The sequence below is a fragment of the Panthera pardus genome, unplaced genomic scaffold (genome assembly GCF_024362965.1).
Source record: "Panthera pardus isolate Hobbes unplaced genomic scaffold, ASM2436296v1 HiC_scaffold_13, whole genome shotgun sequence".
NCBI lineage: Eukaryota > Metazoa > Chordata > Mammalia > Carnivora > Felidae > Panthera > Panthera pardus.
In genome coordinates, this window is record NW_026526688.1 from 140767844 (window position 1) to 140795786 (window position 27943).

Consider the following 27943-nt stretch of genomic DNA (forward strand, 5'->3'; position numbering starts at 1 on the left):
TAAAATTAGGAATTTAGGAGAAAAGTGAGATAGTAGTGATGAGGAACCTCAGTGATCCTGATATCTATGAAAACATCACTTCTCTGACAGTTTTACTTCTTGAAAATAAGTTAAAGAAAACAATGGTGAAATGCAACTCTAGATTTAATTCTAACCAGAAATGAATAACTGGTTATTGACCTAGAAGAGGCCAAAATTTGGGATGATGTATACACATCCCTTTTAATCTTATAATGACAAAGAAAGAGAACCAGACCTATTGAGCCAATGGATTTCTGAGAAATTCAGAAAAATATGGGAACTTTCCTGTGTTCAGAAATTTTAAAATAGAAATATGGTTTAGGAAAATAGTGGTTCTGAAAGATGGAAATCTAATGTGATCACAGATCATTCCAGTGAAGAAGGGAGACTTCCAGAGAAATTTTCCAATAAGCTATACTTTTAAAAAGATGGAGAGGGGTGCCTGGGTGGCTCAGTTGGGTTGAGAATGACTTTTGATTTCGGCTCAGGTTATGATCCCAGGGTCGTGGGATCAAGACATGTGTCAGGCTCCACAAGGAGCATAGAACCTGCCTAAGATTCTCTCCCTCTCTCCTCTGCCTCTGCCCCTCTCCCCCGCTCACACACTCTCTATCTCTAACATAAAATTTAAAAAAATAAAAAGATGGAGAAAGAGAGAGAAACTTAACCAAAAATGAAAAGTTCCGGAAGGGCTAATCCTGGGGATAGGTTGCAGTCGTGTTCTAGAATGAGAAATCTCATGTTCATTAGTCTAAGAATGTAGGTTTTCAGGAGGACCCTGATAATTCTCAAATATTTGTAGAGAGAAGTAATTTTGTCTTTATTTCTTAAATGTCTTCTTGGTGTATTAGGTTTACAACCAGAATTGATAACAATATATAAAATTGTTATAAAATAAATTATAGCTGGGTAATTTTCTCAGGGCAAGAGAAAGCTTTCCAGTGGAACTGAGAGATGGACTGCTTCATATAGTAGTATTCAAGAGGACCATTATCTGGGATGGTGGAACACATTGCATTGTTTGACCAAACCTCTGCAGTCTTTTCTGGCCACAGGTCCCTGATCTTCAGTGTTTTGCTGCTTCAGCTGATAACTCCATTCCCCATGTGCGTTCCACCCATGAAACTATGTTGGTGGAGTTGGGTGTCCTTAGGACCTTCAGCCATGTTCAAGCTCTACCTCCTTTATTACCCTAACCTTTAGGACACTCTCTATTCCACTCCTGTGGGCTATTTTCTACAGTATTGAGAGCAAGTTTTCTATTATTGGATACTGTCTACAAAAGCAATTTAGATTTAATGGGCTTAAATTCTGCCTCTGAATTCTACCTAATCAATGAATTAGATTCACAGTAAATTAGGAATTCAGTCATAGTAGGAAGATCTGTGAAAAAATGTTTTGCTTTTCAGGACTTTGCACCCCGTGTAATTGTGATGTATGTGATTGCTCTTCTTGCTTTCCTATTCTACATTTCCAAAGTTCCAGAACGGTACTTTCCAGGTAAGTAACACTTTTATAGTGCTTTTTGTGACTTGATTCTAAATATATGGTGGAGGTGTATGTTTCAGAGTATCAAAAGTTATTTCAGTATTATTGGTTATAGAAAGGCTCTCCTATTGTCCAATGTTATCTAAAACTTTAACTTTCAAAGGGCTTCCATAGACTTCCTTTCCTCCTCACCACGAGTTGAGTGTAGTAGATGAGGTCACTACCATTTCACAATTAGGAGCTAGTGACAAAGCTGGGAGTCTTCTGACTCCCAACCACTGTTTATTTTGTGAAGTACTAATTATCTATTACCAATGACTTCTTTATATACCAACTCATTCTTAAAAAATAATTTATATATGCAGAGATCCATAAAATAAGAAGAAAAGAGACAGAGGAAAATAAGATGATAATGAAAAGAAGCCAGGGTTAGGACCACTTCACCATATATCCATCATGAGGTTCTAAAAATAGATCACCAATCTGCATTTCCACTTCCTGGCACCCAGTACAAATAATGTAAGTTAAGGGTCTTCATGTCCCCAAAACATACACAAGCTAGTGACTCAACAGAAGGAAAGATTTCCCTGATCCTCCAGTCCAGAGAAAAAGACTTCTGATAGAAAATAACTAACAGGATACCAGGTAGAATAAATAATGTTCTCCAAAACATGTATTTGCTTGTTCAGGAGCTTTAGCTCTGGAGTCAGACTGCTTGGGTTCAAATCCATATTGCCCACTTACTAGCTGCATGAGCTAAATAAGTGACTTCACTTTTTCAGCTCATTTCCTCATCTGAGCATGGAGATACTACTTTCCCTCATGGGGTTATTGTGGGGATTACGTGTGAAAATGTACAAGAACCATTCAGCAAGGTTCCTCACAAGAAGTAAGCACTCAATACACGTTAGCAGTTGTTACTATGATGACGTCCCTCCACCTCAGTCCCGTAAGTGAAAAATGGGGTTTAGTAAGGCACAGAATGATGCAAGTCCAGGTGACCTTTGGCTTGAGTCGAGAATAACAAAGTGCATACAGCAGTGATTTTTTTGGTTCGGGGAGGTAGAAGTAGGTGTGTGGCTCAAATTCAAACTGCAGACTTGTCCCTCCTTCTTGGGTGAAGAATCTTCCACAGTGAATCGAAGACAGGATTATGCCACTTATGATGTGTGTTGGGAAGAAGAAAGGATGAGAAACCCTGATCTAGAGACTAGATCACAGAACCTCAGGCATTCTTCTGTGCACTTGGTTTTTTCACCACTGAGCTTTAAAAGTGGAGTACCAAGAAGAACCTGAGTGTAAACATTAGGATTTAGGAACATAAGAAGGACATGTCCCTTAATTGAAGACCATCTTCATGCAGAGCAGAATTTTCCTCAAAAAAAAAAATTTTTTTTTCCTCCAAAAAAAAAAATGCAGTTGTGGCAAAATGCATTTTTATATCACCTTATTAATAATTATTTTATTATTAATTTCTTCACAAGTACATGTAGAAAATTGAATGATGAAATTTTTCTGAACTACATAGTTATGGCCATAGTGTTTTTATGCCTTAAAATATTCATATCTGTAGTTCCCAGTTACCTAATAGAGGACACCTATAAAAGGTCAAATGTTATATCACTTTTCTTCAGGTGAGCTTGACATAAAACGTGCCCCAAGTAGCTGAATGTGTGGAGTACAGGCACAGTAGAGCAGTGGACATATGGAGACCATACAAGACAAAAAGTCTTTACAGATAAAAGTAATAGTCTCAGATGTTCATGAATGAGTGGCTTAGAAACCTTGTCTGGCTGGCCAGTCCCCATTTATGACCCGGATGTAAAGAGAAACATGTGCAGGGCGCCTGGGTGGCTCAGTCAGTTAAGTGTCCAACTCTTGGTTTCAGCTCAGGTTATGATTTCATGGTTCATGGGTTCGAACCATGAACCCCGCAACCTGCAAGTGCGGAGCCTACTTGGGATTCTCTCTCTCCTCCTGTCTCTGCCCCTCCCCTACTCACACACATGCTCCCTCTCTCCCTCTCTCAAAATAAATAAAAAGAGAGAGAGAGAAATATGTGCAGTGGTGGTAAGATGGTGGGTGAATACTGTGAAATAAAAAAATGTATACCTAAGAAATTACTTTCACCTCATTTACATTTTTTTAAATATGTAAACATCACAATGATATTTGATTGGGTCCAAAGATCACCAAAGATGTCCATGGGCAGAATTAAGTGGATCTGCATACTTGTATTACAATGTGATCAATTTTCTTTGTAGTCCTCTGCATTTTGTGCTTTTAAAAATGAGTCTTTGAGCTTCACTGGAGTGTCAAAGTGGTCTGTGGCACCAAAAAAAGGGTAGAAACCCCTATGGAAAGGATTGTGTTGACTTAAACTTTAAAATCTACATACTGGAGCACCTGGGTGGCTCAGTCAGTTGACCATCCATCCAGCTTCGGCTTAGGTCATGATCTCAGGGTTCATGAGTTCAAGTCCCACTTCAGGCTCACTGCTGTCAGCACAGAGCCTGCTTCACATCCTCAGTCCTCCCCTCTGCATGCCCCACCCCCATCTTGAGCTCTCTCAAAAATGAACATTTAAATAAATAAAATCTATATACTGTACTATTACTCTTGATAAGACAGGTAAGGTTAGAGAATATTTATACTACATGACCATAGAAGCACCATGAGTAAGAAAAAGTTACTTACATTTAAATTTCTGTAACTCTGTATTTTATTTTGATATTTTTCAAGAGGCTTCCCATATGTTAATTCATCTCCTTGGAATTTAAACTTTAAGCACAAAGAGAAATAGTTCTAAGTTGTATATGAATTAATCAACCTTACTTAATGAAGCCATTACTAATTGCATTTTGCAGATGTAACCCATGATATATACGTGTGTGTGTGTGTGTGTGTGTGTGTGTGTATATCCAGATGTATAAGACATTGGAGACAAAAGGTCAAATTCCTGAAATTAACCAAATTAGATTTGAGAACACACTTGGAATAGTGTTTCCAAAATTCACCAATGTCCTTAAATTAGACCAAAATATGAATTCATCCTTTTTTAAAAACATCTGGGTTTGAATTACTCTCCAGGTGCTCTGAGATGGCCAAAATATTTTTGCTGCTAAGCCATATGTCCAAGGCCAGACATAGAAATATATTCTTATTTTAATATCAAAATATTAGAATCAATATTCTTTTTTCTCTACCTTCCCTTCTAGGACAACTAAACTACCTCGGATCAAGCCACCAAATATGGCACATCCTTGCAGTAGTGATGTTATATTGGTGGCATCAGTCAACAGTGTATGTCATGCAGTACAGACATAGCAAGCCTTGCCCTGACTATGTTTCACATTTGTGAATTCAGGTATGGCCACCTGCTGTATTCAGTTATTAAGCAATATGTAATGGGGAGTTCTATACCCCACTGTTTCTAAGATTCACCGTAATTTTTTCTTTTTCCTCCTATTTAATATATCATGAGTACTACTTTATAAAAATGGAAAAATATACTTGGGGATCTGTAATAATAACTACTTTACAGCCCTTAAAACTACTAATTTGCTGCTTGTACAGAAAGTGAAAATTAGTTGGCATTTATAAGAAACATCTGAATAACAATGAATGTGAAACCAGTATAGAAATAGTATTTGTTTTACTTAACACCAGCTTAATTTGCTTAGGAAGGGCTCACCTCCATCATAAAATGGAGTCATCCTGTTTGATTCCTTTAATAGAAGATATTTACAGTAGTTGATCAAGTTTTAAGTGCCTAACCAAGGCGAAGGTTGCAATAGCCTATGCTTAACGTAAGCTAGGAGACTGGTTTTGAATAATTACTAGCCTTTAAATATATGGTTTGTGAGAAACTGGCACTTAAAATATGATTTCCCTTAGCTATAGTCTCTCTTCTCCTTAGGAACATTGTATTTTTTGGTTTGCTAGAATAAAAACTTCAATCCTTTCCTCCCTTGAGAGAGGCTTTGAGAAGAAAAGAACTTGCATCATTTTCCATCGGATAAGAATCACATTAAAAACTGATTATATGATCAGGCAACAAATTCTGTGGTCTAATAATAACTAAGACATTATTAGCATTTAATCCTTTTAATTTTGAAGACTATTATTTAGTTCCATATAATAATTGCACTCTTGCCAGTGGATTACAGATTTTTGGTTCCAAAATTCCTGTAGAAGAATTTCACTGAATTTGCAGTCCTAAATTTCGTGATGGATGGGGGTTCCCAATTAGATGGGTGCCACTCTCAAGGCCACAGAGTCCAGATGGCCCAGTCTTGACCCTGAAATGAACCTTAAGCCTTAGAACAAAGTCATGCTGATTCCCCATTTGATGACATGATTGTTTACCTGTGCTCTAGTCTTTCCGTTTATGCATGTGTTAGCATTTTATTGACAACTCACAGTACTGATAACACTAATATTTGAGCCTGAAACATTAAGTTTACTCATTATATATATACCTAAAAAATAGATCTCACTGCCCTACCATACAGCACTCTTCTTGTTCTTTGGCCTTGTCATGTATAAATTAAGTTCCTTAAGGCAGTCATTCACAAAAACATGCTGTTCATTGGATATAAATTATTATTCAGATTTCTTAATGGGTTGACAGGAGTTGCTTTGAATACTGGTGTATCTTCAGAACATTGGAATTACCAAATATCAGAAGTGTTGATTGATGGTGAAGCTTATTTCCACATTGCCACATTGCCATCTGGTATTAGGAATGTTACTTTAATGTGCCTCAGTTTATGCATCTGTAAAATTTTGTATTTCTTTTCAGTATAGTGTTTTTGGAATATAAATTCCCCATGCTAGTATCTCAGTAAGGAGAATCTTCCCAGTAGACTAAGGGTGCTGTATTATACCCATTATGATGATGGAACACACTGCTTTGAAAATGGCTATTTTATAAGGCCACAGATTTGATCTATGTGCTAAGTGAAAGAAGACTTTAGTGTAATGATAATAGGATGTATTTTCCCTAAACCATCTCTTACGGGTTTACATGATACTGATTTTAAATAGATATTTTGTCATTTTAGCCAAACAAAATACACTGAGTAGTTATACTTAAAAAGTCTAGTTATTTTAGGCCTGATACCACTTTTACTATAAAATCTTCTCAAAATAAAAACATATTGAACTGTAAGTTTCACTTTCTCTTAATTTTTAAAAAATATTTCTGGGTTTTTGTAATAGTATATGAATTATTTAATCCTTGCCATCTGAATTCATGGATAAAAAGATCATACTGTGTTTGACTTTTTTTTTTTTGGTTTTGTTTTTTGTTTTTTGGGTTTGTTTTGTTTTGTTTTTTTCATTTAAAAGGCATACAGGTCTGACTGTAGGGAGAAGTATACCATGTAAACCTTTCATCTTTTTATGAAAATGTTAAATACTGTAAGAAAGCTATCCTCTCTCATTTTCATCTTTACTATATTTATTATAAAGTAGGGAATGAACGTGGATTGCTGTCAACTAATAAACACTTCTGTATGTCAGCATTTATTGACCACCTACTGTGTGCATATCACTACTGGCAAAATTTTTAAGACATTGCTAACATTAAAGAATAACTATTTAAAAATTGCTTCCAGATCTGAGCCTTGTAATAATGTATATTTAAGTTATTTTTGTTTTTATAGATTTATTAAAATAAGATTAAAAATACACAATTCAGCTACCGTACTAAAAGGCTGGTTTTAATTTTACAGTGTGTAAACTATAAAAGCTCTTTACCTACAGACTTTACATTTTAAAATTATCCATGGCTGTTTTAAATTGTCTATAGTGATTTATAAGGTTGTAGCTGACTAATTTGAGGCAATTATCTTTCTATATAAAGCCATTTTCAAAAGATAGTGCTTGTCTTTTTTGTTATGACACTGAGTGCAATTCAGTAAGCTGCATGGCAAAATATGTATTATGTAAATAAACTGGGTTTACTAAATATATTAAGTGCTGCCTGTCATTCTTTATAATACGTAACAGCTTCAAAATCATATTTTAGAATCAGGAATGAAGAATTCAGGGACTGTCACATCTTATGGCATCCCACCTGGACAAAGTAACCGATTTGAAGATTGTGACTGACTGGCATAAAGGTGTGCAACTCCATTTGGCAGGTACCTACCTGGAGATATCTTTGCCCTGTACTAAACATGAAGGGGCAAAGTCTACACTTCTGGATCCCTGCCAGTTGCTGAGCTGAGTAGGTCTGTATCCACCTGAAGTCATCATTCTGGGTAATCCCGTCCCTGCCAAAATGTGTGAAGAATCAGCTCAGCCACCAGGGGAGGGACACAAGTCTTTTATATGCATTATCACAATTACTATGTTTGTATTAAAAAGAGGTACAGATGCTACTGGATACCAGTGTCCCCCAAAATTCTGTACCAGACTTCTGAGGAGGTAGTGAGATAAGGAGCCAAAACTGCAACTACCTTTAAGGAAACACTTTCACGGGGGAGAGCTACCAGCAGCAGGGGTCTCTTGTGAAAAATGAAAATTCCATCCATGGAGGACAGGAATGCTATTGTCACCAAAGCTCTAGTGCTGCTTTATATGTCTGGGATCAAAAACACTACAGAACATACATGTAATTTCAATAGTGCCAATCACCTGAAGCAAAAGCGAACTATTTTTAAATGTGCAATGTAAAACTCGCGCCTTCAATATGAGAATAATTACCTGCATCCCACACACATGATGCCAGAGCTGGACTTACTTAAAAAGGGATAAGCTATTCAAAATAAATAGCTCTAATTGCAGCATAGACTTTTCTCTAAAGCAGTTAACTATAACTGAATTTGAACAGTAGTACAATCCACACTGTGTGCCATTTATTAAAAAGACACAAAGCCCTTATTTTTCCACATAACTTTAGATAAATCTCGCTACATCCAAAAAAGCTCATAATAAAATGAATCTTTCCACAAGCCACCAATCTAAAGACTATGGAATAATATGTAAGATAATGTGATCTTAACACCAAACTTAGTCCACCAATCCAATAAATAGGTTTTCTCTTTAACATGCCAAAGCCTCTTTTCTGACATAATCAAGGATTACAGTATCTTATTTAACCAAAGAGTTTTTAAGTTCTGTATGTTAACCAGTTTCTAAGGAGCTTAAGTAAATTATATATAATGCAAAAACAATGTCAGACATTCAAAAGCTACTTCAAAGTCATGTTTTTGCCTTACCTTCATTATAATTATCAGTAATTGTAATGCCTGGACAAATTGTGCTATGTGGTGTTTTTGCTGCAAAAATGCCAGGTCACAACAGGTTTTCTTAAATCCTACACTCTGAGCTTTACCCTAAGGATTGAGATCTAATCCCTTTTCTCTTTTCTATTCTACTAGCTGGAGCATAATAGGTGCTTAATGTCTGTAGTGTGAATAAAAGAAAACTGAATAGAAGTTTACATCCAAAACATTTACGACAAACAATGAAAAACGCCAAAGTCACTAATTATAAAGAATATGCAATCCATTTGGGATTTATTGCATTTAAAGAAAGCAGATTATTAAAACAATAGGTATGATAAATACAGTAAGAAAATAATTTTAAATTTCAAACAAAACAAAGTGAATGAGGGACAGAATTCAGTCAATAAGAATAAGCAATGTAAAGGCAACAAAGCAGTAAAATCAGTTAGTGCTTAATTAGATGTAGAAAAGAAAAAAAAAAAAGCAACTGATTCTCAGTTTCCCAGCTATATCTGAGGATTGAAGTTACTTTAGAATGTTTGGTAACAATTAGAAATATAATAAACACATAAATCAGGTTTATTAAAAGTTAAAGTTATTTGCTTAGTGGTACATCAAAGGCTTCAGAAAATTCAAGTTTAACAAAAAATGGAAGTGTAATCAAAGAAAGTGCACTTAAAGCTGTTTGCCAGCAATTTAAAAAGTAGCTTACTATTACTATAACACTTACTATTAGATGACCTTTCCATCACAAAAAGAGCGTAGTAATAAAAACAATTCTTTCAAAAGTAGCACAATAGATTTTTAAATTAAAAAAAAAAAAAAAACCCAAATGATGACCCTTTGCGTTTTCATCTGCCTACCTCCTTCGTTTAGTGGCTTTTGTAAAACACCTCCCTAGGAGCGAATGTTCTTGTATTAATGATTGTGGTTGCAATTCCATTTAAAATGAGAAATTCACATTAACTCCACAGCAGAGAGATGTGACATGTGCATGCATGTGTGTGTATATATTTTTCTCAATATATAAACACCCCCATGTATAAAAGTTTTCAAACATTTGTTATTCTCACAGTAGATATGTCAGTTCAGTATGAGACCTAAAAATGACGAGGAATTTTGCTAAAAGGAAGAAAAAAGTGTACTGTATATTCTACACGTATTAAGACAAATGTACCCAAACTCCTCAGAACTAGTGATATTAATACCTGTGTACCTTCTAGCAATGCTTAAATGAAGTACCCAAACCTAAAATAAACGAAGCAGAGTGGCCGAATAGTAAGAAAACTGCTCTGCCTGATGAGCAGCAGAGTGGGCTCCACCTTACTATTTTCCGCCAGCAGTATGACGACAATCTATCACTGCTAAACACTAAACAGGGTGGGATCAGAAGGTGTGTCTATCTACAATTCCAAATAATGTCCTTACTGTGCCCACACATACACATACACACACACACACACACACACACACACACGCAGGGATGGGGTGGGTCAGTCGGAGAATTACACAATTTCCCAATTGATACTTCTGAATAAATATTGTAGTCAGTTAAATTTTCATCCAGCCTATACCCTTTCCTCCTCCGCCTAATACACCAAGCAACTTATGTGTCTCAGCAGATACATTCTTTAAAGCCATAAAAGCTGATCTTTTTTAACACTAACATTGTGCTGAAGTCATATTAAAATAATTAAGCAAATGGTCCACTTTTAAAACGATTATTCAAAATCAACAGGCATTATTAAAGCTGTTAGGAAAGAAGTAACTTTGGCCTCAGATTTTTGCTAGCTTCACAATTTACTTCCCTTAGTGATGTTCAAGTATTACAGGTTTAGTTATGACTATTTTACATACAAAAGAAGCACAGAGGACACCTGATTAATAACAGGAAAATAATTTCAACTTTCCTTCTTTTAAACAAGAATTGGACCATCCCAAACATTTACTGAATGCTGTGTCCCAGGTATATGTGTTAGGCTCTTTGACATACCTTGGGAGCTCCATTCGCAGAATTCTCATAAGGGAATTACCTGGGCATCACTATGTGGAGTGACCTATATCCTAACGGTAGTGGGAGGACGTGATGGAAAACGGAAAATAACCGAATCCTGTACTCCTTGGGAAAATGCCTTTACTTCGGCACAAAGGAATCTCCCCATTTCTATCCCATCGGGTCCCCTATTGAATCCTGTTGTTTCCTCTGAGCTGTCATCTCAAAAGAGGAAAGTCACTGGGCCATGATATAATAAACATAAGAATGGAAATATTTTAAACAATGTCACAATTGTTTCCTTAGAATTTATCCAATTTTATAAGCCCAAAGTGTCTACATCAGTGTCCAGATCACTTAAAATTATTCAGTGTATCGAAAAGCAAGTGTAAGCAAGGCCTCAATATCAGACAGAAGTATTTCATGTTTACATCCCAAGGAGACTACATTAATTCATCCACTACCCACTTTTAAATTATGAAACTCATTATGAGGTCTAGCAGAGACCAAGGCCAAAGACTAAAATAGTCAAAGCATACTGTGTACACATCAACCAACAAATTTTCATAAAAAAATTCTTGTTTGATACAAACCTACTGTAGTTCATGAATTTACTATGTGTAATCATCAACTCTTCACTTTTAAAAGAAAGTATCACTTGAGTCTACTTTGTAAAGTTTTGAAAAACATCTACTTGAGCATTTGCATTAGCAGTATTAACCTGAGAATCAGGGGGGAAAAAAAAAGGTGCAAACATAATATTTGCCTTTGGCACAAGGACAAGTAATTGGTGCAGTTGGGGCTCTAAAAATACAACTCTTAAGCAGTAATATAATGCTTGGTCTGCCTCTGCTACATGGAGATTCACATATTGCTTCCCTGTTTGTCCACAAATTTATATCTGATTTAAAAAAGAATAAAAAATGAATATGGTTACATACATACTTTGCTTCCTTCCAAGTTTAGAACTGAGAAAACAGACAAACAGCTCATCCCATTTGGGGTACTAGAATTAACATAAGATTACTCATTTAATTGGGTTCAAAGAAAGCTCATTTAAAATACAGCAATCAAGGAGAGTGCCGGTTAATAAGAGTTTCCACTCCTTTTTGTAAATAGCTTTAACGGTTCTAGAAACTTGTAGATGTTGATAGGGAAGGCCAGTTCATTATAACTTAAAAGAGCTGGAGACACAGGAAGCACAGATACTGTATTCACAGTAATTCATACAGTAATTTCTATCTTCTTAAACAATTTCTATAAAATGTCAAGTTTCTAATTAGGATTTGTGGTGGGGAAAAAAAAAAAAAGGCAATTTGGTAGCTGTGTTCTTTTCACCAGAGACACATCAACTAGCAGAACTGAGAGGCTAGCTCCTCGTCGTCTAATACCGTCTAGCCACTTTAAGATCTTGTGTACTAGTGCAGAGGTACTTACAGCAGGATGTGGACGTCCTGCCTATAAGGCTTCATGGGTTTCACTGTTCCATGCACTTCATTAAAACTACTCCACCCTCCCAATCTACCTAGAAAATTGTTGCTCACGACTTGGGGACTATTTGGTGAAGGTGGTAATTTAATAAAGTACATCATTAAATGCAACATGATTTTTACGCTGTAAACGTCTTAAAAACTCAGGGTTTCAGCTACATAATTTTTTCCTCAAGTAAAATTTCACTACAACCCTTGTCCTCACTCCCCATTTTTCCAACAATCTGCTTTATTAGGGACATGACAGTAAAAGTTGTGAACAAGAAGCCATTCAAAAACAATTATCAAGTGTTCCTGAAGTAGGTTTTTTCTCTCTTCTGTATCGTTTTCTTTTACATTTTCCACACATCAGCTACTACTCTTTAGTTTGTGTTCTAGGCTTCTGTATAGATATTCCATTATTAATGGCACTTGTTTTTTTAAAAGGAAACAGTTTTAGGCACAACAGTTACTTCTGGCTCTGCTCTTTGAGAAAGGTGTAAAGACTGAAATTTCTGCTCTCTCCAGATAATAACTTTCCAATTCTTGAGGAGAACCAGAGTTTGTTTTTACTGTGTGGAAATCAGAAGAGACCTTTAAAAAATCCACAAATGCAACCTATGTATGTACAAACAACCTTAGTTTTAAATGCTGGATCCTGACATGAGCCTGGGAAATGAACACACAAGTGACATCCTGTTATAAAAATAATGCCACCCCTTTCCAGTCCCTTTTCAGTGGCTCCACAACTGGAAAGGCGGCACGTTCTTCCCCTGGATGTCTGTGCAGTCACGTCTGGTGGCCCAAACCTGGGGTAGAGCTAACAGTTGAGCTCCTCCTTCTCCTGTGTGGAAGAGATGGGAAGTCACTACCCTGTGGAGATGCTTCCTTTTACTATTTGGTTTATTTAAAAATCACCTATTCTGATTGACCTGTAAGAATGAATGATATAAAGAGCTATACAAATAAATTTTCTTTCCAATTCATAAAACTATTCATACTTTTTTGAAACAGGAGTTAATGACAAGAGTCCGTCGGAAGTATCTACTGTTTAGAAGGAAATGGAGCAGCACCAAAGGGGTCTAATTCAACTGACTGGGACTGTTGGGACTGATGTGAAGCGATGCTTTGCACCACAAGTTCTGTAAAGGGCACGGCACCAAAATCATCCATTTTCAACGCGTCTGCACTATGGAATGAGCCATGCAGAGAACTCGGTCGTGGCCGCCCAGGCAGGACGGGGTTGTGGTCGGCACAGATGTCACTCAGGCCCTGATGTGGAGGGTGCCATGGCAGATCTGGAGGATGGAAGGGCTTGGCACCAAAGGGGTCCAACAGATTCTCCTCGGGTTGCAGGCCGTTCCCTCTGTCTCTCCCATCGGTCAGTGCAACACTAATGTTCTCCTTGGAGTCCGAGATGGTTAAAAATTCATTGCTGCTTTGAGAGTCTCGGCGGCCCACCTTTTTGTGCCTGCGAGCCCTCTCTGGAGTGCGGTAGGTAGGCTTCACAGTCTTCTTTGTGCTGGTTGGCGTGCCATGATGCCGCTTCCCGTTACTTTTGGACAGATCCTGCTTGGTGCGCCTTTGGCGAGAAGACAGTTTCTGTAAGCTCCGCTGCTTGACTTTCTGCTGTTGACTCCCAGTTATTTCCTCAAAGGGCACAAGCCCAAAAAGGTCCTCGCTGCTGTCACTTTTACTTGTTGATGTGGGAAAAGGCTGAAATGGAGTGGAGCCAAATATATCTACACTTTTGGGGCCACCAGGGAGAGCATGTGCCTCAGGACCCACTCCATGGCAGTCTTGTACACTGACCTTCTTGCTAAAGGGTGCCTTTGTGAATACGTCAAATTCCTCCTGCTCTAGACCCACAGCAGGACACAGGGTCTGCTGACAGAAGTTCTTTTCATTCTCTCCTTGGTGAGGCTGCTGAGGACGCACCGCGAAGAAGGGGACAGCGCCGAACACATCAAATTCCAGTTTGGGAGCCTCCACTCCAACATCGGAGGGTAATCGGGTTGGGGTGAGAAGTGTGTCGGTGGGACCTGGTGCTGATCCACTGCCAGATTTGTCTCTGTAGACAGGGCTCACGTCACTGTACTTTACTTTGGCCTGCTCATAATCAGAATCAGAGCTATGTTTCTCTTCTTCCTCGTCTTCAGAATCCATGAGGAGAGGCCTGTGGCCCAGATTTTCTGGTTCAGTATCATCGTCATTAAAATCTCCCTGCTCTCCCTGAAGAACTTCCTCATCCTCCTGTTCCTCCTCTTCACTGCTCTTGGGAGAAGGAGGATCTGACTCAAAATCACTTTCAGACTCATCATTCCGCTTTTGCACTTGACCCTGTACCAGTGAATTCTCTGAGGTTTTCTTTCCAGTCCGGTGATCTTTAGATACTGGACTTGCTTTTCTATTCTTGATAGGGTTTGCAGAACTATTTTCTTGATTCGTAGATGAATGTTCAGTTTTCTTTTCCGGAGAACCTGCAGGTTCAAAGAAAAATTATTATAGCTTTCTAGTACATTTCAAGAACCATTTGCACTGAACAGTATGCACTAACACGAGGCATTACAAATCCCTCATACCAGTTCGCTTAAAGGAAGAAATAGCATCAATGCTTTGGTCATTAGGCTTAGGGAATGCACTTGTCCTCAACTAGATGGTTAAGTCCTCTAGTACAGAGAGATTTCCTGGTCTCTGTACCCTACACACCACCTACTCATAGGCCCTCAATGCCAGCTAAGTTTTAGTTACAGTACCCAAAGAGGACTCTGAATATAGAACACAGACCAATTTTCTTCACCTTCAAAATAAGATTATTCAATGAATCGCCTCTACTCAGAATCCCACATTTACCTGCTTGTATTTCTACTCCATTATAAAATTTTCCCAAAAAAGATCAACAAGCATGAATAGCTTGTCTGCTCAGTTAGATGTTTCACTGGAATTTTTTAAATTAGCATTCTGGTTTCCTTATAAACGAGTATCTTATTAGATAGGCTAACATGAGTGCATCCCCACAATCTGATCAAAGCCAAGGACTGGGTACTGAACTGAGTGAGAGTGTACCAAGGACACCTGCCTTCTCAAGATGACCTATATTCCTTTAACTATCATATCTTTACTACTAAACATTACATTAAAAGCATGCTATCTTAAAAAAAAAAAAAACTATCAGTATGTTCACTGTATGACGGGTAGTGAAACTGCATCAAATAAATATAGTGCTTTACAATTTCAATGTCTGGTATATAACAAAGAGTGTATTTGTTACATGAAAATATAATGCCCTCCCAATACAGTAGTGTATTTAATGGATTTTCCAGAGGGAGGGATCAATCTGAACTGATGCAACCACATAACCAATCATCCCTTCCCTTCCTTTGACTAAGATCAGATATTTTCAAAATAATTAGGGTTGGAAGTATAGTCTGTAGCCAAGAAAACTAAAGAGCTTACAATGGAAGGACCATTACTCTCCTGTTACTAACATGGTCCCTATGGTATATGACACCTCTGAGTTCTTACCTTCTCTTTGAAAGTCAGCACCGTTGTCTTCCCACCTCTCTAACTGTTCCTTCTTGGTCATATTTGTAGAGACTTCTCTTTCACTAACATCTCTGTATACATGTATGTTCCCCAGGATTCTGTCCTCGGCTTTTTTCCTCTGCGTGTCTTCCCATGGTCTTAAATAGTTGTATGTTAATTGCCACATACACCATCATGACTGAATCTCTAATAGTGACCATGAATACTGAGTCATCTAATAGTTAGGAATATGTATCGTACCATTACTTCAAATTCAATAATTCAAAAGAGATATCTTTCCTCTTAAAATGTGCTCCTCACCCTTCCCTCTGAATTAATGAACAATACTTCTGTCAACTAGTTCTGCAAATCAGCAGAAATCTGGAAATCATCTTCCTTCCTCACCAGTGTTTTTAAATTCTCTTGTATCTGTTCCTTCCTCTTCCTCTGCCAGTTGTCTATTTCATTTCCTCTATCCTTGTCTGTCTGTCTCCAGTACCATGTCCATCAGACCACTCCTCTCCAGTGCCACCAGAATGACTTTTCTGAAACATTACATAGCTCAGCTTAAAACTGTTCAGGGGCTCTCTGAAGTCCCAACCCTTAGCCCAGCACAGGGTGTCCTTCTCAATCTGGATTCTGTCCTACCACATCGTTAGCCTCAGACCCTGATGTATTCTTCATGGGTATTCTTCATTATTGCCACACCCAGCTTGTCCCTACTCAAACTCAGGAACAGATTCAAATTTTTAAAAAGTTTTTGAGATATCTTGCTATCCAGCCTCTTAATGTTTGCTATCAGAAACTGCGGAACCTAATAGATTTGGGTTTCCTGCTGTTTTAATATCTCATACAACCTCTTGGTAAAAACATCCTTCTAGTTTCCTGCTCCTATCTGACTTGCCTAGTGGTCCTGGCTATATTCCATGCCAGAGCCCTTCAAAGACACCCCTTGAAAAATACCCATATTTGGGGGTCCTAATGAACTCAGTACAAGCCTAAACTGTAGCAGCTACTGTACTGTATTATAATTATTGGTTTACTTGTCTGTTTTCCCTACTTGATTATGAGCTCTTAGACACAGTCCTATTTATCATTTACCTCATTTATCATTCCTTTCTACCCTAGCAAGTGTTGAATCAATATTTGTCAAATGAAACAGTAAGTGACTACTCTGAGCTCATAGCTATAGACACATACTCAGTATACTCAGAATACAATAAAGAAAGTAACATAAAAAAATGAACTCTTTACATTCAGTCACTGCATTTTTAATTTAACAATACATTTTTATAGGGCACTTTCCTACATGCTATATGCTGATCATACATTAATGAATAAAGTAAGTACAGTCTCTGCCTTCAAGAGTTTATAATCAAGTGTGGGAGACAGAGTATAAATAAACAAACTGTGACGGGCTCTCTGAAATAACAGAGCAGTGGTGCAAGTCATGGGGGGGGGGGGAGGGGGGAGGGATACATAAACCTACAGTCAGCAAAGGCTTCCCCTAAGGACGATGGTTAGGACTGAACTGAAAATGAGCCAGCTATGCAAAGGACAGGCAAAAAGCTGCTCCAAGGAAAAGCTATGGCATGTGTGAAGGCCAATGCAGAAAGAAGTTGGCATGTTTGGGGAACTGAAAATAGGTCAGTGTAGCTGGAGTACAGTGGCAAGACTACCATACAAGATGAGGTAGGAAAGAGAGGGGAAGGACCAACCTGTGAACGTCCCTTTAAGGCCATTATAAGGAGTCTGGATTTTGTGCTAAGTTCAGTGTGTAATGGGGAAGCCATTACAAGGCTTTATTTAAAATGGGTGTCATGTTCAGATTTATATTTGAAACATAACTGACCACTGGGTAGAAAAAAAGGCTAAAGAGAGAGGTATAAAAGTGAGGAGATCAGGGAAGAGGAAACTATAGAAATAAAGCCAGAGATTCTGGTGGCCTGGATGACAGTGGGGGCCGGGCAAGTAGAAGTGAAGAATTAGAGATTGAGGAGGGAAACTCTGGAAGGATGGTAGCGCCATTAATGCAGACAGAAGAGTGAGTAAAGAATAAGTTGGAAAGTAGAGGAAGATTTCAAGAATTTAGTTTTGGGGCGCCTGGGTGGCTCAGTCGGTTGAGTGTCCGACTTCGGCTCAGGTCATGATCTCGCGGTTCGTGAGTTCGAGCCCCGCATCAGGGTCTGTGCTGATAGCTCAGAGCCTGGAGCCTGCTTCGGATTCTGTGTCTTCCTCTCTCTCTACCCCTCCCCCACTCATGCTCTGTCCCTGTCTCAGAAATAAATAAACATTAAATTTTTTTTTTTTTTTTAATTTAGTTTTGAACACAAAGTTTGAGTTACCTGTGAAGCATTTAAGTACAATGGTTAGTTTTTGACTGGAGACGAGATTTGGGAGTCCTCACCTCCAGAGGGGTAAGTAGAGAGGGTTACAAGTCTGAAGGAAATCATTTAGGAAGTGAGTACAAAGCAGGAAAAGGGGACCCAACACTGAGCCCTCAGGTCTAATACATTTGGAGGTAAGCAGAGGAACCTACAAAGCTACATGCAGAGTACGGAGAGAAGGACCAGATGAGCGCAATGTCACAGAAGCCAAGAGAGGAGTGCTTCCGGAGACAGAGTAGACAACTGGGCTGGGTGAGGCAGAGAGCTGCAATGAACTGAGGACAGACAAAGGCCACTGGCTCTGGCTGGCACATGCAGTTTGTCGGCAACCTTGAAGTGAGGAGTAGGGCTGAGGAGGAGGGGGAAAGAAGACACGGAGAATTCCATCAGGTTCTACTTAAGTATAATAATCTTCATCCATTATTCATCTGCCAGTTCTGTGTAACAAGCCAAGAGCTAAATGTTGTATCTTTACAAATTTATAATAGGCTTATCTTAGATCCTAAGAGATTAAAACCAAATCAAATGCAGATTCTCAAGTTTGACTTCTCCTCCATACAGCTTACTTCTGACGTTAAAAACAAAGATTACTTTTAGATTAGCTGTAGAATTCATTTTCATGAATTTTTATTCAAAAGCAAAAAATGTAACAGCAAAGATTTATAATCATTCCTCGCTTTGGGACAGTTCCTCTAAGATACAGTTTAACTTACTACCTCAAGCTCCTTACCCATCCAGAGAGAGCCACAATGTGTACCCCCTCATGCCTGCTCATGGACACCTCCAGCAACACTCCAGAATGCTTCCTAAAGTATATTCTGCAGAACATTATTCCTATAATAAGAACTAAACAGCTCTGCGGTCTTAGGTACCTGAGTTTATAAAATGCTACACTATATAATGTGCCTCCACTTGGAAAATGCTCATTAAGGGTGCTGATAAGTCCTACACAAAAGAATCTGCTTAATCTTATGAAACCAGGATTTCCCAAAGTTGCTTCACTACAAACACCTGTATTCACAAGTAACACTTATTAACTTCATAATTTTGCAAAATGCACTCTGGGAAAATACTACTTCTACAATTTCTCTGGGAAATTCCATTTCTAGGGCACAGAGTGTCATTCCTAAAGATTTTCTGGAAAATTTAACAAGGACAATTTACAAAATTTAAAAGGACAAAGTCCTTTGACCTTTTTTTGGGCAGTTTATTTATTTTTGAGAGAGAGAGAAAGAGAACGCACGAGTGGGGGAGGGACAGAGAAACAGAGACGGAGACACAGAGTCTGAGCTGTCAGCACAGAGCCTGACGCAGGGCTTGAAGCCACAAACCGTGAGATCAAGACCTGAGCCAAAGTCAGATGTCCAACCGACTGAGCCACCCAGGTGCCCCAACTTTATTTTTGCTATTCCTCTATTTTAATCCCAGTCTTCTAAATTAACTGTTTTCCTTTACCCAATTGGCCACTAGTGCTTTCCAAAACACAACTGTCACTTCCTACTCATTCTGTCTGCACTGTCTGCTTCTCAAAGTTGTATTCACAGAGATACAGATTTCTTGGTAATAAAGTGCTATATACAGGTCTATTTTTTAGATTGTCAGTGTGAATATAAATTTGTGGGGCTTTTCATTTACCATTTTAAATGCATCTTTACAGGTATCAATATAGTCACTACTAATTCTGAAGCATAAAATATTGTATAGAGAACATTTTAAGATTTAACATTTACCTATGGAACTTTTGGGTTGTTTCTAGCTTTTCAGCATTTCAAACAGAACCATGATCATGCACTTTTTCCTTGAGAGGGGAAAAAAAAAAAGACATTCTCCTCTCAATTTCACTTAATGGATTTACTGTTACTCCCTCATTATACATAATCAATACACAACTAATAAAGTTAACCCAGTGACAATCTCTGACAAGATCATAGCTAAATACTCTAGTCTGTACCCTCACACATGAGAAAATATATAAATTATCATATTACAAGAGAATAATATGACAACAATAGGTTCTTCTTCTTAGGACTGTTGTAAAGAAAAGACTGAAGAATGCCCAACACAAAATGAACACTCCATAGTAAACTATCATCACCACCTCCAGAACAAGGCTACACTCAATTACCTCATCCACCACATTCCAACCTTCTAGCATCTTTTCTGGACTCAGTGCTTGACAGTGAAACTAAACACCAGGGAGGTGGAGACAAGTGCAATTCTATGGCTAATTCAAGAAGAGTTAAGGCCCACTTTAGAAATGGCCAGAAAAGGGGCACCTGACTGGCACCTGACTGGCTTAGTGGGGAGAGCACATGACTCTTGATCTCAGGGTCATGAGTTCAATCCCCACACCAGGTGTAGAGATTACTTTTAAAAAAATGGCCAAAAAAAATAAGGCAAACTAACGTATATCCACACACAAGGGTGCATACCGAATCCTGGAAACCATATCCCTGATTTTTAAATAGCTGTAGTTGGGTACATAATATAAGAATTTGAAAAAACTGCTTTCAAAAAGACCAAGAAAAGTCACACACAACGATCTACGTATACCATCTTTGTGGTTTCAGATTACATCCCTGAAGAGTATGGGCAACTGGGGAAGTTTTCTGTTATAAACAGACTGATTTTATTTCTTTACTGGTCTCCCCTTTATAATACTAAAAATAAACAAGGATATTTATCCAAATTCCTTTTTCTCCCACATTCTCACAAGAGAATCATACGCAGCATACTAAGAGCAACGTAAATGTTAAGCATCATAAAAACACAATTTAAACACATGCGGTCATCTTCCCCCAGCACCACCTACTCAGGAAAAGTTAAATTCCAGGCTGGAAGTTACAGCAATCCTAAATAAGGCTTCACTTTCTGCAGTAAAACTGACCTACTTCATCGTCCCCTCTTCACTGTGAAACTATACACGAACTGAGAAAGAAATGGGAATTATACAAAATTAAAAATTATTTCAATATATTCTAAGGATTTAGTCCTACTCCATAGGCACAAAAGACAGTGAAAATAATTACTACCAGCTGTAAAGTTGGTTATCAACTGTACAATATATAATACTTTAAAATGTGACTTCATAGCTAAGTGCCATCAACTGTTAAAATCTATTTCTTTGCCTAAACATATTCTTGTAATTAAACAAAAAGAATTCAGATATTCCTACTGTTTGCTCCCAAGGCCAGATTGCATCTTCCAGTAACAATATTCCACATGTGATTCCAGCAATATTCCAGCAAATATTCCACATGTGATTTACTATGAAATTTAAATCGGGATTATTTCACTGCTTAATTTCCCAAAAGCATAGCCTAAATACGTTTCCTTATAATTCAATATATCCTAAATCCTAATAATCCCTATATTTGTAGAGATGTGTATTATTAACATAAAAAAAATGGCTGTTTTTCAAGTGGGTGGAAGGGGAGCTATAGTATTTAGAATAAGCACTAGGAACATGTAGTTAAAGCATAAACAAATCTCTAATATGTGCCCAGGATCATACCTAAGTTACCTTTTTCTATTAATTGATTTTGGTAAAATACTGTAAATTTTCTCAAAAGAGAACACTGACCAACCTTTATTTTTGGCTCTAAGTAGGGCTTTCTTCTCAAGCTAAAAAAAGTAGAATATTTTGATGGCTTCTGGTCAGGATATTATTTCTGCTTTGTGTCTTTGAAATACAAACTATAAAAATTACAGCTTTTTGAGTGATCCTTATCTTTTGAGGTTGGTCTGATTGCTGCAAACAGCCAGAATCCAATCAGAGCCAAATCCTGAAAATGAAGGGAATGACTAAGATGGTGTAGATCTGGATACATTATTAAGAACAGCCATAAAGGGTTATGAAGTCTTAAATTCTCTTGTATGTCACATAAATGGTCTCTCAGGGAAATTCCAAGTAAAGTGTTGGGAAAAAAAGTTACAACAATGGAAATCACTAAAGTGTGAAGAGAATTAGTACTTATTTACACGCAAAATTCTGCTGATTAAAGTTATTCTCACTCGCTACTATACATCATATACAATTTTAAGATAATAGTTCAGAGCTAACTAAAACAGTGCTTCAATTATTCAGTACTGTCTGTAAAAAGCATTTACTAAATATCTAAATACCAAATGGACCATTTGGTAACTATTTACATAAAAATATATAGCATACTTCCCTTCCTTCACTGGCAGAGGATACGAAATGAAAGTGTCCTTTGATGACTTGGAATCCTGCATTCCTGTCTAACTCTCCATCTGTAAAGTAGGGAAAGCAATCGTACTTGCTTCGGAGAGTTGCAGCAAGGATTAAAGTGCGAACACAGATGAAGTGCGTACAACACCACTGGCACGTTGTACGTACTCAGTAAAGGGCTGGATTATTATTGCTCATGTAGAACGCCATCATTTTATGATTATTTATGGGGCCTGCCATATGCTTCCACTGGTACTGAGAAATTAATCAGAGAGGATGGTAACTAATACCATCAAGTGCACAAATGCTGTGCCAAGGGTTTTTCATAGTCTCTCTTAACGCCCCACCATTAGGCTCCCACAACAAAAACATGCTTTTGTAAGGCTTGCTATGATCTTTCCCCTTCAACCTTATTAACTACATCTTCAGAAATGTTCCCTTGATCTCTCCATGTCAGGTCATTGTCACAACTTCCTACCATTTCAAAGATATTATTACTATCCAGTGCTCATGACTTGGCTTTTCCCTTTTCTCTTTCCATTTCTTTCTTTTGGTGACCTTAATCCTATTTCATAGCTTCAACTATATCTTAAAACAAAAAACAAGAAGGGATTTTTAGAGATGTAGTCTTTTTATACATGATGAATCTGAAATGAGGAAAAAGTTGAATAACTTGCCAAGTTTAAGGCTATACACATGAAGGCCATATTGACTTCTCTGCTGATGACACTAGCTTAAAACTCTCATCTGTAAATTCCTCAAACTACCAGTAGAATATCATCACCAGCAAATATTCAATATAGCTTATAATAAACCCCCGACAAAATACAACCACAGACTTGTCTTGAATTTCTTTTGCATCTCTTTTACAAAGCTATGTCTAAGAAGTAAAGAAAGAAAAAAAAAGCACCATACTGTTTCTACTTCAGCAAACAGTGTTTTGTTGAACTGTACAGTAAGTATCTTATGTTGAGTATTTTACAGTCTGTAGGTTTAAGTTCTAGAAATACTATAAGACTTTATCACCAAATGAATGAATACTCAACTTTACAACATGCACAAAAGATAAACATCTAAAAAAGCCTCAATTTCATCATCTATAAAATAAGAACAATGGAACTTACCTGACAGAGCTAAACATTAAATAATATTCATTTTATTTAGTAAAAGCTCATTAAATATTAGGGCATGTGTGTGTGTGTGTGTGTGTGTGTGTGTGTGTGTGTGTGTGTGAAGAGAGAGATTACATTAGATTACTAAAGTAATGAACTCATTCATCAAGGTACTGTATGGCATACAAAGATAAATAAAGCAATTCCTGGCTTCAAGAAGCTTATCATTCACTTTAACAGTTGTGAAACTCACCTACTAATCCTGATTCTAGTGATCTGGAAAATGAGTAACCTGGTAAAAACAACTGGGAGTTCTAAAGAACAGGACTAACTCACCAAATGAACTTAAGAACATGAATTAATTATCCATTCCATGCTTGAGTTTTTATAAAAAGAAATTTCCAGATGTTAAAATTTCAAAGACATAGTCTTGCACAGTCCAAGAGAAGATTTCAAACTCAAAAGCTAAAATTTGTAGTCAGTTTTAATATTTTCACGTATTTGTTATGGTATCCTATTTTAAAGAAATAATGCAAATAAAGTATTCTTGAATCACATAAATGAACCTTCATAAACGTTATCAAAAAATTCAAAATATTTAGAAAATGTCAAAAAATGTGTAGAGGGGGCATGTCTGCATCATACTATTCATATTATCACTCTTCTAATCAGGTTTCCATCTTTCAGAGGACAGCTTTTAGTTATAAAACAGGTGGTACATTTTTAATCATATAAGAAGCTTCCAGTTTCAAGGAAATTTTATTTTGATGTTCTTTCCTTTGCTATCAGATTATAGAGGATGAATGGCTTGAAACTGCTATTGTAATTACATGCCTTCTGTTGTCTCATCACTTCGGGTACAAGGGAGGGGCTATAAGACTTTAAAGCTCACTTTGAATTGGTAGCACACTGCCTGCCATCATTTCCTACCAATGTGCCATTCCAGGCCCAAGGATTAGTGGATTAGAAGGCTTTATCAAAATCTGTATTGTTTCTCTGAAGACAGGCCAAGTGACAAGGCTTGAGTATAAAAAGAGAATCATGCTAGTTGTGAACTGTGGCTAGTATTTCCCAGCCAGATTAAAAATGCTGTAAAACTGACATTTCTATTATGTTAGTGATATTGTAAATTGCTATTTAAAACAAGCCACTTACCATTTTTATTTGTTCGGCTGCTATTTACAGAAGAGAGTTTAGAAGCAGACAGAGCTGGATTCCTACTTATAAACTATCTGACCTTAAGCAGATCATTGATGCTCTGAGCCTGTCTCCACTATATGTATGAAAGAGAATTCAATAAATGGTAGCCATTATTGCTGACATCCTGAAACAACAAAATTCTTGATCTTCTAGAATTACCTACTAGAATCTAAAAATATAAGAAATACCTGCATATCATCACTTATAAAATGACCTAGCATTTGAACTGACAATCTGTTAATAGTTTATGTCCCAAGAAATATTTGCTATAAATAATGTGGCTTTCCCAACCCTAAACTCAATTTAACCTCCTATTAGATAATGAGAACCATGAGGTAGATCTGAGATTTGGAAGACTAAGTTCACCAAACCTAATTAAAAATGCAATGCAATGTAAGAAATCTAAAATTTCAGTGACTTAATTAATATAGCCTATATGTCAACAAAATTCTTCAAATACTATATATTTCAGAAGTTGTATTTATTAAAATTAGGCAGTCCACACTTTAATTCACAGAGCCACACATCCTTTTTTGGTATACAGACTAACTAAAATGATGCCTTAGGGAGGAGCGCCTAGGTGGCTCAGTCGGTTGAGTGTCTGACTTCAGCTCAGGTCACGATCTCACAGTCTGTGAGTTCGAGCCCCGTGTCGGGCTCTGTGCTGACAGTTCAGAGCCTGGAGCCTGCTTCGGATTCTGTGTCTCCCTCTCTCTCTGCCCCTCCCCCACTCGTGCTCTGTCTCTCTTTCTCTCTGTCAAAAATAAACACTAAAAAAAAAAAAAAAGTTAAAAAAAAATGATGCCTCAGGGAGATGGATGGGTGTGTGGGTTTGAGAGGGAAATGAATACTATGCTTTGAATACGATTTTTATGAGTACACTATAGTGAATACTGGTAATTAATGCTTTAATAAAAACAGAAATAGCACGATTGAAACAGCTCTTGGTAGTGAAAAGTTTCACAGATTCTACACTATATTTAAAGGTACCAGTAGTTAAGAGAATACTAGTTTACTATTACTGGAACTCTGTACTACTACTAGCTGGATAGCAGCTACAACTTATTTAACACTAAGATTTTGACTTTTGGTAAGTAGTAAAAATATTATTTAATAACACTACCAACAACAGCCACAATAGCAACAACACTGAGAATGTGCTTTGTATAACATTCTCTTCTTTAATTCTTTCAATAATCTCATCAAGTAGCCACTATTATCCCCAGGGTTTTTTTTTAATGTTTTTTAATGTTTGTTTATTTTTGAGAGAGAGAGATATGAGTATGAACAGGGAGGGGCAAAGAGAGAGGGACACACAGAATCTGAAACAGGCTCCAGGCTCTGAGCTGTCAGCACAGAGCCCGACATGGGGCTAGAACCCACGAACCGGGAGATCATGACCTGAGCTGAAGTTGGATGCCCCACCCAACTGAGCCACCCAGGCACCCCTTTATTATCCCCAGTTTAAGATACAGACCCCCTCCAAGAAATGAGGCAACACCCAATATCACATGGTTAATCTGTAATAGAACTAACATTTATACCTAGAACTTTTTAAATTATAATTATGATACACCACACTACTAATAGTTTAGTAACCTGACATAAAAAGTAAATATAATTCCATAATTAAAATATCAACTTATGGAAGAAGATATTATCCTTATACACAGCACCAAACATATTCTTGAAATAATTATTTGACCTCTGCATAAATTGATATTTATAAAATTTAATTTGGCCCATAAGGAAATGTTTAAAAAGAAAAAGAAAAGCTAGATTTCAATCATTTCAGAATGGTCTATCAAAATGTTATCTTAAGCTTCCAAAAAGTCTGAAAGCATAAACTAAGGCGCCAAATCAGAAAGATGTATCTATGTGAACAAACTAAGGGAGGCCAACTGACTGTACCAGATCTGTAATACATGCAGCTATTTAAAAAATAGGGGCAAAAAGGGTATTTTGGACTCTAAATAATAAAGGGTAGGGGCATAGAGAATATTCCTCTAGTTGAAGCCTTTTTTTTTTTTTTTTTAAAGCTGGAATACAATGAAGCAATGCCTCAAAAAGTCATAGGGAAAATTACGTCCAACAATTTATATTTACCCAGCCAAATTATCAGCGAAGTGCTTGTGCAGAAAAAAAATATATTTTTAGGCAGCAAAGTTTAAAACTTTTCTTCCCATGCATACTTTCTCAAGAAACTAGTAGAGGAGTTGCTCTACCAACAAAGAAAGAAGAGAGAGGAGACCCAGGAATGCCCAGAAGTCTGGTGAGTAGAAGAAAATACTAGGATGGTAAGTTATAGGAAGCAACCAATTCAGATTGCAGAGCTCCATGAGAGGTAACCAGGTAAAAATGAAAATGGTAGCCACCTTAAAATGGGAAGAAATTCATATTTCTAAATGGAGATGAATCGATGACAGGGTACATAAAACAATAAAGAAATAAAAACAGAAATTTTTATAAACGTAATTATAATTAACTCTAGAAAAAACAAAAACCGCATAGAAGAAAGGAAATGTAATCATGGTACACTGGAAATATTGGTAACAAATATTTACATATTCAAAAAATGTACACATTGAACACTGACAACCAACAACTTTGTCAAAGCTGTACTGGAAGGCTAGGGTAGGGGGAACAAAACGTGCATGTGATTGTGTGTGTTTGGGGGGAGGGTAGAGTAGGGTTTTAGGAAGTCCACACATACTATCTAAAATTGGAGGTAAAAAGTAAGAAATAGCAGAGTAAGTATGATATATTAAAATACCAGAAGTGAAAAAATTATCTCTGAGGAGTCTGAACAGGAAAATGGGACAGGGACACAGCAGACAAGAGAAGTGAATTTTTTTTTTCATTATAAACCTTGTTAAATCCAACTTTTTAAAGTAGTGGTAGCATTTATAGCCTTTATAGCAAAGATCATTTTTTAAGATCACTATCTTAATACTTAGGAGTCTGAATTTTCAGGAATAGCCTGAATTTTTTCATACATCCAATGAATATTATTAGATAATTACTGGGTTGGCTACTAGGCAGGATTCAAAGATAGACAATTCATTTTACCCACCCCTTGATAAGCTTATAACATAACAGAGGAATTAAATGCCCACAGTGAAAAGAAAACAAAATAACAACAGCAGCAATCAAGCTCAAATCTGTGAGCATATTTCTAACGAAAAAAATCCTAGGCCAACCCCAAAATAAGGGTGCCCAGGGAAAAGACAAACTACTGGGGCTTACTCTAGTCCCTGATTCTAGTCCATTTCACCAGGTTTCTTTCAGAAGCTCTTAAAGAAAAAAGAAGTTGCCCAG

General features: G+C 37.2%; 2 protein-coding genes across 5 annotated transcripts in view; one reads left to right on the plus strand and one right to left on the minus strand.

Annotated features, from left to right (window-relative positions):
- Positions 1-17099, plus strand: part of PAQR3 (progestin and adipoQ receptor family member 3) — a 31257-nt gene extending 14158 nt beyond the window's left edge. Inside the window, exons 5-8 of one of the 4 annotated variants that reach the window (XR_002085008.2) lie at positions 1431-1521; positions 4728-4876; positions 7544-7658; positions 13224-17099. Coding sequence is in view for 1 of the 4 variants with exons in the window: in XM_019466622.2 (XP_019322167.1) it covers positions 1431-1521; positions 4728-4870 (234 nt within the window). In the remaining 3 variants the exon portion in view is untranslated. Of the gene's footprint in view, positions 1-1430; positions 1522-2291; positions 2459-4727; positions 7488-7543; positions 7659-13223 lie in introns of those variants that run through there. The other 3 variants (XR_002085012.2, XR_002085013.2, XM_019466622.2) reach the window with 3 other exon arrangements.
- The window catches only part of BMP2K (BMP2 inducible kinase), a 130840-nt gene continuing 111906 nt past the window's right edge, over positions 9010-27943 (minus strand). Inside the window, exon 16 of the mRNA XM_019466561.2 lies at positions 9010-14689. Within this exon, the coding sequence (XP_019322106.2) occupies positions 13254-14689 (1436 nt within the window). The 3' untranslated portion in view covers positions 9010-13253. The remainder of the gene's footprint in view (positions 14690-27943) is intronic.